Below are 13,801 nucleotides of genomic sequence, written 5' to 3'. Positions count from 1 at the left end.
ACTCTCCTCCAGCCTTCTCTCCCCCATCCTGCTGTCTCATACAGTGATGCAAGAGCACAGGCCCTTCTGCCACTCTCTAATTATCTTCAGTGAGTTTCCTTTCACTTGCTTTCAATCAAGTTCTTTCCTCTGTTGGAGATGATCTACTCCATAATCCTGCTATGCTTGGCTCAAAAACGACCTTCCCAAAGACATCTGCACCCAATCCTTGATATCTGTGAATGGTACTTTAGAAGGTGATACACATCCTTATATCCTTGCAGATGTGATTCAGTTAAGGATCTTGAGATGGGGAGACAATTTTGGATTATCCAGGTGGGCCCTAAATTTAATCACAGGTGTCCTTATAAGAGGAGGCAGAGGTAGATTATACACACACAGAGAAGGCCATGTAAAGATGGATCAGAGACTTATTTGGAGATGCCGGCCATGAAGATTAGGGTGATGTGGCCATAAGACAAGGAGTTACAGCAGGTATCAGAAGCTGGAAGAGGCTAGAAATGGACTCTCTCCAGGGGGTTGGGGAGACTGTAGTCCTGGTGGTAGCTTAATTTTGACTCAGTGGATCCTGATCTTGGATTCTGGATCCTAGAACTGTGAGAGTAACTGTCACTATAATACAATCAAGTTTGTGGTAATTGTTATACCTGACGAGACATACCTTAGATTGAACATCTAATGAATGCTCTCAGATTCTAAGTAATCTTTCCTTCCTCTATTCTCCCTCTGACCTCTCTCCTCCTCCTTATCACAATTTCTACAGCACATGTATAATGTCTGTTCTCAGGCTTTCTTTTAGAACCTGAACTGTGTCTCATGTGTTATCTTTCAGGTTGCCTAGGAAAAAAGTACACGTATATCTGTATATGTATCTATATATTTATACTCAAATCTTAGATTCTCAGTAAAATATATTTATTGAGTTATCAATAATTTTGCTTAGGAATATACAGTACAATGATTGAAGACACTGACAATGTGACTAAAGAAAATCACCAAACCCTCCAAGACTGCATTTTCTTACCAGTAAATTGGAGAAAACAAGAGTGTTAACAATATACAGTTGTTACTGTATACTAAAGGATTAAATGAGATATCATGTAAAGCACATGGTGATCACTCAAAATGTTTATTATTATTGCTTGATTTAAAAAATATATAAAATCTATTATGATATTATAGATTAGATATGCCAACCCAATCCATGCTACTTTGACATAAGGATCATTGTGAAATAAATGAAATTGTGAAGAGGCACACACAAGAAAGGGTTTCCCTGATGGCTCAGCAGTAAAGAATTCGACTGCAATTCAGGAGATTCGTGCTTGATTCTTGGGTAGGAAAGATCCTCTAGAGGAGGAAATGGCAACCCACTCCAGTATTCTTGCCTGGGAAATCCCGTGAAGAGAGGAGCCTTGAGGGCTACAGTCCAAAGGGCCACAAAGAGTCTGACGTGACTGAGCATGCACATATAGGAAAATGTTTGCCCTCCCCCTTCCATCTGGATTAATAGGACAATTCTTAATCACCAGAGATAATTGTAGACTCCCATCAGCTGAGATAGCACCAGACTCTACAAGACAGACCTTGTTAATACAACCCCTGTTTTCATTCCTAAACTTTTTCCTTTGTCAAGTCCCTTCTCTACAAATCTACTGTTCCTTGTTAAGATGCTATTTATAAGCTCAATTTCTAATGACTCCTCTGAGGTACTAATCTCACTGAGTTCTCCTGTGTGTATACACAATGAGCATGTTAAACACTTTTTGTTTTACTCTTGTTTTAATCTTTCTTTTCAGTCTAATTCTTAGGGCCTCAGTCAGAAAACCTAGGATAGAGGAAAAAGTTGATTTTCCCCCTCCCCTATAATATCTTTCAGTAGGCTCAAATGTCTCTTAAATAGTTGCCAGGTAAGTCACAATATTAAAGTGTTTGCAACATGTTATTTTACAGAAGACTTTTATTTAGAGTACATAAGTACACATTAAGAATACACAATTCAATAAGAAAGCAAACAATCCAGTCAAGAAAGGGCAAAAATTCTGATAGTCACTTCACAAAAGGCATATGAAAGGCCAAAAGGCACTTATAAAGATGCTCAACATCATTAGTCATCAGGGAAGTGCAAATTAAAAGCACAATGAGCTTCCACTAGATACCCATCAAAATGGCTAAAATTATAGACATTGTGTGTTGACAAGGATGTGAGGCAGCTAGAACTCTTGTACAACCCTGAAAGAAATGTGAAATGATACAACCACTTTGGAAAACTGCCTAACAATTGCTTTAAAAATGAATATAAGTCTACCACAAGCCAGTGATTCCACTGTTAGATACTTAAACAAGAGAAATGAAAACCTATGTTCACACAATCACATGTACTCAATGTTCATGACAACTTTACTCAAAATAGCTAAAACCTGGAAATAATACATAAGTCCATCAACAGGTGAATGAATGGTTAAACAAATAATACATCCATACAGTAGGATTCTTTTCAGCAATAAAAAGAAATGAGCTCATAAAACAACAACATGGGTCCTTTTAAAATCATTATGCATGTGAAAGAACCCACACACAAATGAGTATACAGTACATGATCCACTTAGATAAAATAACAATTTTAAAAAAGCAAAATAATCTATGGTGACAAAGAGCAAATTAGCAGAGTGACAGACTGTGAAGGAACATGAAGCATCTTTCAGGGATGATGGAAATATTCTACATGCTGATTGTGGCAGTGGTTTTATGGTATATACATTTAAAAATAATTATTGATTTACTGTGTCTCTTGTTTAAATACAGATCTGTTTTAAAAAGAAACTTTGTGTCTTTCCCTTTGGAAAGGTTAATTTACTGACACATTACCGTTCCACAGTCTACTAGAAATTTGGTTGTTCCCCAATCTGACTTAAAAAAATAAAACAAAACCCAACAACAACAATAAAATACTTTGTTATGCTCTTTCCTAGCTTAGAAAATGAGAAGCAAACAAATGCATAAATGCTCCAAAACTATACAAATCAGATCTCTTAGTTGCAGAGACAGAAACTCAATCTGAACACGTTGCGTCACACTGTCAGTGTCTTCAATCTATGTTTTACTTTGCCATTATAAGCTGATTTTAGAAAGCTGACAGGGTAAGTTTCTTAGAAAACTAAAGATACTCTTACCATACAATCTAGCAATCACTCTCCTTGGTGTTTACCTAAAGGAGTTAAGAAATTATGTCCATATAAAATCCTAAACACTGATGTTTATAGCATCTTTATTCATAATTTCTAAAACCTGGAAGCAATTAGGATAGATGAATGGATCAATTGTGGTACATCCAAATAATGGAATACTCTTCCATGCAAAAAAGAAATGAGCCATCAAGCAAAGAAAAGACATTGAGGAAAATGCATATTACTAAGTGAAAGAAGCCAATTTGAAAAAGCCACATGTGTTATGATCACAAAGGTATACATTTTGGAAAAGGCAAAATCAGATGGCAAAAGGATTAGTGGTTTAGAGAACTTAAGAGCGAAGGAGGAACGAACAGGTAGAAGACAGAGGATTTTTAGGGCAGAGAAACTGTTCTGTGTCATTCTGTAAAAATGGATTCATGTAATTATACACTTGTCAAAACACTCAGAATGCACAACGCCAAGAGTGAGCCCCAATGTAAATTATGAACTTTGTGTGAACATAATGTATCAAGATAGTTTCAGTGTTTGTAACTAATATACCACTCAGGTGAGGGATATTGATAGTAGGGGAAGCTATGCATGTGTTGGGCCAGGGGATACATGGGAACTCTATACCGCTCAATTTTGATCTGAAGCTACAAAGGTTTCCCTGGTGGCTCAGCTGGTAAAGAATCCACTTGCAATGTGGGAGACCTGGGTTCGATCCCTGGGTTGGGAAGATCCTCTGGAGAAGGGAACGGCTACTCACTCCAGTATGCTGGTCTGGAGAACTCCGTGGACTGTATAGTCCATGGGGTTGCAAAGAGTCAGACATGACTGAGCAACTTTCACTCACTTCACTATAATGCTCTAAAACATACAGTTCATTAAAATTTTAAAAAAAGAGCTGCCAGGATATTGTTAAACCATGTCTTCTTTCTCCTTCTGGATAAAATGCTGCCCAAGAAAGCAGACACTAACAGAATTATCTCACAGATATTAAATGTTTTCTAAGGTATGGCTCTTAATTTAAAGAAGCAGACAAATTACATTATTTTGTCACTAGATGGCACAGGAAAATAACAGAAAGTTCCTGTAATGGAAACACTGAAAGTGGAAATGCAAAGTAAAGACATAGACTTAAAAGACTCACCATGATATAAAACACTCATACAGGTTACCCAGATTCAATAATGATATCAAGATTTGCCTCATTTGCTTCATCTCTCCTTTTCCTTTCCTTTTCTATTTTTTTAAATTGTGGAATAAAATAAAAGCAAACTCTAGACTTTAAGTCATTTCACTAAATATATACCTGGCATCAGAGAAGGCAATGGCACCCCACTCCAGTACTCTTGCCTGGCAAGTCCTGTGGATGGAGGAGCCTGGTAGGCTGCAGTCCATGGGGTCGCTAAGAGTCGGACACGACTAAGCGACTTCTTTCACTTTTCACTTTAACTCATTGGAGAAGGAAATGGCAACCCACTCCAGTGTTCTTGCCTGGAGAATCCCAGGGACGGGGGAGCCTGGTGGGCTGACGTCTATGGGGTCACACAGAGTTGGACACGACTGAAGTGACTTAGCAGCAGCAGCAGCATACCTGGCATATATCTGTACAAAATATTGATATTCTCCTGTATAACTTCAATGTCATCATCACACTAATTCCTTAATATCATCTAATACCCAATCCACCATCATATTTCTCTAAATATCTTTAAAAGTATCTCTTTACATTTCTGTTGATTGGATCAAGTCCCTAAACAAGGTCCATACATCATTCTGGTGGTTGTGCTTTTTAATGCTCTTTTCACCTCAGAGCAGTCCCTCTGAAATACTACCCGCCCCCACTTATTCCCCATGCTACTGATTTGTTGAAGAAACCAAGTCAGGAATCAAACCTGCTTTTCCAATTCATCATATAATCTGGTCCTCAATCCACTGTATTTCCTACAATTGGAACTCATGGGGCCTGCACTTACAGTCACTAGATTACATTCTTTCTTAGCAGACAGAGCCAAACATTTAGAATGCATGCCAGAGCTAGAAAGGGGTAAAGGTGGTATTTTGACCTTGGGTAAGATACTAAACCTATTTAAGCTGCCACTGTTTCATATGTAAAAAGGATTATAGCAAATCATAATGTTAAGAATTCTATGAATATAAAGTGAAATAAGGGGACTGGATCAAGATGACATGAAGCTCATCTCCCCTAACAAACACATCAAAAATACATAGATCCACATGTGGGACAATTCTCATGGAAGACAAACTGGAAACTGACAAAAGAACACCTATACAATCAAAGCTGTAAGAAAGATTTCCATCTAATGGGGTGGGATGGAAAAAAAGCTCATGGTTGGGAGCTCTGTGACGTGAGGTATCTGAAAGATCTAAGAGAACTTTTACCCAGCAGAGCAAGCAGGTTGAGTCACAGACTGGGTGTCCCAGTCCCAGGATCTTACACAGAGGAGACAAGCCCCCTGGCTACAGAGAGAATTGTTGAAACACACATAAGGGCTGGAGAAGCTTAGATTCTACCCATGAAGAGTATGTGGTGGCGACCTGCCAATAAGCAGGGCAGAGAGACCTCTGCATTGGTGGCTGCTGGCTCCCGACATTTCCTAACCCAAGCAGGAAGAGGACCCCTGCCCTACCCACTCCACATAGAGCCTAGGGGATCTGGGGCAGATAGGTCCTGGGAGAAGACTTTACTTGGGGAAACAGATGGTGTAGGGGCCTGGGGCGTGGTCTAACTGGAAAGGTGGCCCTTGTTAGCACTTACTCCTGCACCACCTGGGAATCTACGTGACCAGCATAATGGGGTCCCTTTCCTAGCCACGTGAGTATACCAGCCGCACCCACCATACCAGAACTCAGCACTGGATGTGGGGCAGACAGGTCCCAGGAGAAGACTGCCACAGCGGCAGCCCAGGTCTCTTGTGGCAGCATCGTCACTTCATTTCCTACAGCCACAATGCCTCGACCCCAGTCCCAGTCATGTGAGTGCCTGGCTTGCCCAGTCCATGCCACAGCCTTGCACTAGATCAGTGATGATCACAAGGGGGAATGGACCCTGGAGCCACAGATACCTATTCAGGAGGCACATCCGACTTCTGTGGGTACACAGAAGGCCTCACTTTCTCCAGCAATCCCCTCCTTTGGGGCAGGGCACATACTCAGGGGAAGGGAATCTGACTGAACCCAAACCTCAGGGCTTCCAGTCCAACAACTGGGGATCAGACCCTGTCCCTGACAGGGTGGCAAAGCAGCAGAGCAACAGGAAGTCCTGTGTCACACACTGCACAGGCCTTAGATCCAACATCAACCACAAGCCCTGACAAGGAGACAGCGGCCAGCACACCCGGAGGAGAGACCTGATATCCACATCAAAACAGCCCCTGCACCAACAACAGTCTACACAGGGATGCTCCGACATAACAACACCCCTACAGGACCACAACAGATAACCGCTTCAGTTCACAGAGACAGAGGAAGTTAAATAAAATGAAAAGGTAGAGGAAATTCTCCCAATTGAAAGAGGAAGAGAATTCCTTGAAAGAAAAATGAAACAGATAATTGTGTGTAGTGTCTTGTCGATTAGTCACCTCCAACTCTTTGCAATCCCATGGACTGTAGCCCACCAGCATCTCTGTCCACAGAATTTTCCAAGCCAGAATACTGGAGTCAGTTGCCAGTTCCTCCTCCTGGAGATCTTCACCGCATGGGAATCAAACCTTTGTCTCTTGTATCTACGGCATTGGCAGGCAGAGTCTTTATCACTGGGCCACCTCAGAAGCCTGATAATTGGTCTACCAGACACTGAATTCAAAGAGCTAGTAATAAGAATGCTAAATGAATTAAGAAAGAGAATTGGTCTAAACACAGATTATTTCAACAAAGAACAATAGAACCTATAAAGAAGACCCAATCAAAAATAGATAATTGAATTTCTGAGATAAAAAGCACTCTAGAAGCAACGAATAGCTGTCTTAAATTACATAGAAGAAATGATCTGGAAGATAGAATAAATCACCCAATCAAACAAGAAACAGAAAAATAAAAAACAAAAAAAGAAAGCAACATACAAGATTAATAAAATGTAAAATGTGCCAACCTTTCTATAACAGGAGTTCTAGAAGGTGAAGAAAGACAGAAGGGGATCAAAATGTATTTTAAAGAAGTATGGCAGAAAAATTTCCAACTCTAAGGAAGCAAACAGATATCCAGGTACAGGAAGCACAGAGAGTCTCCAAAAAGATGAACCTAGACAGACACATAGTAAGACAGATAATTAAAATGGCAAAAGCAAAAGAGAGAATCAAAAGGCAGTAAGGAAAAAACAAAGAATCATGTACAAAGGAATACCTATAACACTATCAACAGGTAGTTCAGTTCAGTTCAGTTGCGTCCGACTCTGCAACCCCAGGCTTCCTGTCCATCACCAACTACCAGAGCTTGCTCAAACTCATGTCCATCAACAGGGAGAGGACCAAGATAAAACACAAAATCAAAGACAGGAAACCTCAATACCACAAAGATTAAAAAAAAAAGAGAGAGAGAATATTATGAATGGTTATATGCCAACAGATTGGACAACTTAGAAAAAATGGACAAATTTCTAGACCCATATGGCTTGCCATGATGGAGTCAAAAAGAACTTAATCAGACCAATCACTAGAAGCAAAATGGAATCTGTAATAAACAAAACTCCCTTCATTCCCTGGTGGCTCAGTGGTAGAGAATCCACTTGTCAATGCAGGATACAAGGATTAGATCTCTGCTCTGGGAAGACCCCACATGCTGCAGAACAACTAAGCCCACAGCTGTGCCACAACTCCTGAGCCTGTGCTCCAGAACTCAGGAACTGCAGCTGCTGAAGTCCGGGTGCTCTAGAGTCTATGCTCTGAAACGAGAGAAGCCACCACAATGAGGAGCCCATGAATCACAACTAGAAAGTGGCCCCTGCTCACTGCAACTAGAGCAAAACTGCATGTAGCAATGAAGACTCAGCACAGCCAAAAGTAAATAACGTTAAAAAGGAAAAAAAACTCCCCTCAAACAAGTCTAGGACCTGATGGCTTCAGTGGGAAATTCTACCAAACAAATAAAGAACTTTTTCTTTTCAAAGTATTCAAAAAAAAAAAAAAGAAAAGAAGAGGGAAAACTCCCAAGTTCACTCTACAATGCCACCATTACTCTGATACCAAAACCAGACAGTCACTAACAAAACAAGAAAATTATTATAGGCCAGTATCCTTGATGAACACAGAGGCAAAAATCCTCAACAAAATACTAGCAAACAGAATCCAATAATACATAAAAAAGATCACACACCATGATCAGGTTGGATTTATTCCAGTGTTACATGGATAAAGGGAAGTCGCTCAGTCGTGTCCAACTCTTTGAGACCCCATGGACAGTAGCGTGCACCAAGCTCCTCTGTCCATGGGATTTTCTAGGCAAGAATACTGGAGTGGGTTGCCATTTCCTTCTCTAGGGAATCTTCCCGACCCAGGGACCGAACCCAGGTCTCCCGCATTGTAGACAGACACTCTACCATCTGAGCCACCAGGGAAGTCCTGTTACATGGATAATTCAACACACACAAATCAATGTGATACATCATTTCAACAAAAGGAAACAGAGAAACCACATATATTCTCAATAGCTGCAGAAAAAGCATCTGACAAAACACAACATGAATTCATGATAAACACTCTTCTTAAAGTGGGTATAAAGGGTGCATAGCTCAACATAACACAGGTCATTTATGACAAATCTATAGCCAATGTAATATTCAACACTGAAAAGTCTAGAAATAACCTACTCAGCTTTGGTCAGCTAATCTACATAAAGGAGATAAGATCATACAGGGAGAAAAGACAATCTCTTCAATAAGTGGTGCTGGGAAAACTGGACAGCCACATGTAAAATAATGAGATTAGAACATTCTCTCATACCATATACAAAAACAAACTCAAAATGGCTTAAACACCTAAATGTAAGACATGATACCATAAAATACTTAGAAAAGAACATACGTGAAACAGTCTTTGACATAAGTCATAGCAATGTTTTCTTAGTCTCCCAAAGCAAAAGAAATAAAGGAAAAAATTAACAAATGGGACCTAATCAAAATTAAGTTTTTGCATAGCAATGGAAGCCATTAGTAAAATGAAAAGACAACCTACAGAATGGGAAAAAATACTTGCAAATGATGCAACCAACAAGGAGTTAACACCCAAAATATACAACCAGCTCACACAACTCAATATCAAAAAAACAAAGACCCAATCAAAAAATGGGCAGAAGACCTGAATAGATATTTTTCCAAAGAAGATATATAGAGAGATGGCTACTAGGCACATAAAAAGATGCTCAACATCACTAGCCAACAGAAAAATGTAAAACAAAAGCACAATGAGCTATCAACTCATAGTGATCAGAAGGGCTATAATCAAAAATGTCTATAAATAATAAACGTGTAGAAAAAGGAGTCTTTGTACCCTGTTGGTAGAAATGTAAATAGGTACAGCCAGTATGGAAAACAGTATGGAGGTTCCTTAAAAAATTTTTTTAAAAATTAAAAATAAAACTACTATATGATCCAGCAAGTCCACTCCTGGGTATATACCTGGGGGGGGGGAAAACACCTCTAATTCAAAAGGATGCATGCTCCTCAACGTTCATAGTATCACTATTTATAACAGCCAAGACATGGATGGCAGCCAAGCACCATCAACAAATGACTGGCTTAAGAAGATGTGGCATATAAACAAAGGAATAGCCATAACTCTCCATAAACAAGAATGAAATACCAACATTTGCAGCAATGTGGATGGACCTAAAGAATATTATGCTAAGTAAAATAAACAGAGAAAAACAAATACTATATGATAGCACTTATATGTGGAATCTAAAAACTAATTAATCTAAAAACAAACGTGTGGTTATCAAAGCAGGTGGGGTGGAAATGAGGAGCGTGTGATTAACAGATACAAACCACTATACAGAAAATAGATAAGCAATAATGATTTGCTGTATAGCACAGGGAATTATACCCAATATCCCATAATAATCTATAATGGAATATAACCTGTAAAAAAAAAACTGAATCACTATGCTGTATATCTGAAAGTAACACAATATTGTAAATCAACTATACTTCAATTGAAAAAAAAATACATAAATTGAGATAATGAATAAAATGCCCTGCGCTATTCCTGACAAGGCTATGGTTTTTCCAGTAGTCATGTATGGATGTGAGAGTTAGAATATAAAGAAAGCTGAGTGCCGAAGAATTGATGCTTTTGAACTGTGGCGTTGGAGAAGACTCTTGAGAGTCCCTTGGACTGCAAGGAGATCCAACCAGTCCATCCTAAAGGAAATCAGTCCTGGGTGTTCACTGGAAGGACTGATGTTGAAGCTGAAACTCCAGTACTTTGGCCCGCTGATGTGAAGAGCTGACTCATTGGAAAAGACCCTGATGCTGGGAAAGACTGAAGGCGAGAGGAGAAGGGGACGACAGAGGATGAGATGGTTGGATGGCATCACCAACTCAAGAGTTTGGGTAAACTCCGGGAGTTGGTGATGGACAGGGAGGCCTGGCGTGCTGTGGTTTATGGGGTTGCAAAGAGTCGGACACGACTGAGCAATTAAACTGAACTGATGCCTGACATACAGACAGGCAAGCAGCTGTCCAGTCAAAGTCAGTTCTAGTTAATGACAAGAGATCGTTTCAACTTATATAACACAAATACTCATTCTAATAAAATAAGTACAAAATAGCCATGAAAAACTGTCTTTTTCAAACACTGCAGAATATGTGCAATTTTATTTCTCTAAGTGACTAAGCAATACCTACAGCAGAAGTAGAGAGTCCAAGGATTTTTGAAGCACAAACTGTCTTCAGGAATTCAGGTCTACTGCTAAGGGTGCAGAGTCTCCCCCAGGCCAAAAACATGCTATAGAATAAAAGAAAAAAATTTAAAGGGAGTAAATGTATACTTATACCACTATTAAACACAGCTACCCAACAGACCATAACCTTGTATAAAATAGAAATTAACTTTTTCTATAGCTGAGTTTTCTTTCTATGATATAATCTCTCATTATGAGAAATGTTCCAATTATTTCAATAGAATTCTTTTTTATACAAATTTATACATGTGTCATTTTAAACTAGATCTGTAAGGATATGATGAATTTAAAAAATAAAGCTCTACTTTAGTCTAGAGCATTAAACTATAGGAAGTAGAAGTTCCATTTCTAGTAGCCATAAAATCCATAATGTTTCAATCTAAGAACTACTGAAACTCAGAATCATCTGGAGAAGTCACTAGTAAAAGCACAATTCCTAACAGTAAATTAAAGTTGTTAGAAGCAGGTTGTTTAGAAAGCTATTTGAAAAGGACTATAGTAGATCCTTGAGAAATAAAGAGAATATATGAATGAAACTACCCTTATTTTTTCAGATGGTACTTCCCTCACCAATTCTATAATTAGCAAGCCCCATTAAGAGATTCCAGCTACCTAGCAGGCATGCATTCTGAATTACTTCTCTACCTGATTCTGAATTATTTCTCTACCTGTAAGGAAATTATTATCACTATGGGTCAACAGAGGGAGATCAAAGCAAAATGGACTTCTTTTATGATACTGCCACTTACAGGTAAAAGAATTCAGGGCAGTAGAAATTTCCTGTAAGGTTTTACTCCAACAATATTCTATCAGTGGAGGGCATTGCCTTTAATAATCCAACTTAAAAAAAGAAAAAAAGACATACTTTATGGATTCAAACCGCCTACTGAAACTAATTATGAATCTCCTTAAGTGACCAAAATTTGAAGGCTACAGAAAGCTTTAGATGTGAGAAATAACCTATTTGATGTTTCTAAAAGAGTAAAATAGAAAATCCTGACCTTGTCAACAAAATCTCAGCTTAAAATGACAGCCTCTTAGCCATTCTACATCACATGAGCCTAGGTTCTCTCTGCAAAGCACTTTGTTTGGCTGACAACTCACTCGCTCATTTGGTAATTTAATGTAGGTGCCGTGAGTAGGGGCCTGGTATGTTTAGTTCACTTCTCTGGTACACAGGAGGCATGTTATAAATAAATGTGTCAAATGAATGAGTACATAAAATCACCATATAAATTAATGATTTAAGTGAACTATTTATAATGAGTCCTTTTATGAAATAGTGATTCCTTTGTAAATAACGACTTCTTAGGTTTCTTTCAAGTCAAAAAAGAAAGAAAAGTGAAGTTGCTCAGTCGTGTCCAACTCTTTAGGATCCCATGGACTGTAGCCTACCAGGCTCCTCCATTCATGGGATTTTCCAGGCAAGAGTACTGGAGTGGGTTGCCGTTGTCTTCTCCAGGGGATTTTGCTGACCCAGGGATCGAACCTGGGTCTCCCACATTGTAGGCAAACGATTTACCGTCTGAGCCACCGGGGAAGTCTCTTTAAAGTCAAAGTTTTCTTAAATCAAGAAATGCCTATTCTTGGGTCATTAATAGTTTTGTTCAGGAATAAAATATTAATGGGATTAGGCAGCAGGGATAGTTCTGAGGAAAGGTATTACTGAACAACAGTAATAATATTGTTCATAGTTATTGTTCAATAACTATGTTGAACAATCTTCACTCAGTATCAAGAAGTTATTTGAATTCAGACAATATATTTTTCAACAAATTCCCAATTGTTTAAGTTCAGCCTAATTTCTTTGGTATTAAGGAAAGTGTAAGTAAAATATTTTCTTTCAAGTAGACAAGTGAGAGAAACCTCTTCTACGTTCTTCACATAAATGAGGGTTGGGGGCTGAGAGGGGAGCAAACAGGACTAGGAATCAGGACATGCTGTGCTTTGCTTAGTCACTCAGTCATGTCTGACTCTTTGTGAACCTATGGACTGTAGCCCACCAGGCTCCTCTGTCCATGGGAATTCTCCAGGCAAGAATACTGGAGTGGGTTGCCATGTCCTCCTCCAGGGGATCTTCCCAACCCAGGTCTCCCACGTTGCAGGCAGATTCTTTACTGTCTGAGCCACCAGAAAGAAAGAAAGAGAAGTCGCTCAGTCACGTCCAACTCTTTGCAATCCCATGGACTGTAGCCTACCAGGCTTCTCCGTCCATGGGATTTTCCAGGCAAGAATACTGGAGTGGGTTGCCATTTCCTTCTCCAGGAGGTCTTTCTGACCCAGGGATTGAACCTGGGTCTCCCAAATTGTATGCAGACACTTCACAGTCTGAGCCACCAGGGAATTCACCACCAGGCAAGTCCTTAAATACTGGAATGGGTAGCCTATCCCTTCTCCAGGGGATCTTTCCAACCCAGGAATCAAACTGGGGTCTCCTGCATTACAGGCAGATTCTTTACCAGTCGAGTTACAAGGAATCAGGGTACCTGGATTCTAATCCATATTTTTTATATTAAAAAAAATTTTTTTTTTCTATTCTCAGACAATTCCCTAACTCTTGCTGGGCCTTAGTTTCCTCATATTTCTGAACAGATAAATAAACGAATCCTTGAAGGTAACCTCAGAAAGTACTGTTAAGTTACTGGCTGGTTGTGTGTGACCTCGGATAGCAGGTCTTGGGAGATTTCCCCTCAGACTGGGTAAGCCAT

At 39.4% G+C, this 13,801-nt stretch overlaps 1 protein-coding gene across 2 annotated transcripts in view; it reads right to left on the bottom strand.

Annotated features, from left to right (window-relative positions):
• The window catches only part of KYAT3 (kynurenine aminotransferase 3), a 66,272-nt gene that overhangs the window by 47,480 nt on the left and 4,991 nt on the right, over positions 1–13,801 (bottom strand). The window contains exon 2 of one of the 2 annotated variants that reach the window (XM_061121461.1): positions 11,038–11,137. The exons of the other annotated variant lie outside the window; for it this stretch is intronic. Coding sequence (XP_060977444.1) covers positions 11,038–11,136 — 99 coding nt within the window. The 5' untranslated portion in view covers position 11,137. The remainder of the gene's footprint in view (positions 1–11,037; positions 11,138–13,801) is intronic. 2 annotated transcript variants of the gene reach the window in all.

This window comes from Dama dama, chromosome 20 (genome assembly GCF_033118175.1).
Source record: "Dama dama isolate Ldn47 chromosome 20, ASM3311817v1, whole genome shotgun sequence".
NCBI lineage: Eukaryota > Metazoa > Chordata > Mammalia > Artiodactyla > Cervidae > Dama > Dama dama.
The sequence above is the reverse complement of the archived record's forward strand: the minus strand, read 5'-3'. Positions and strand labels throughout refer to the sequence as shown.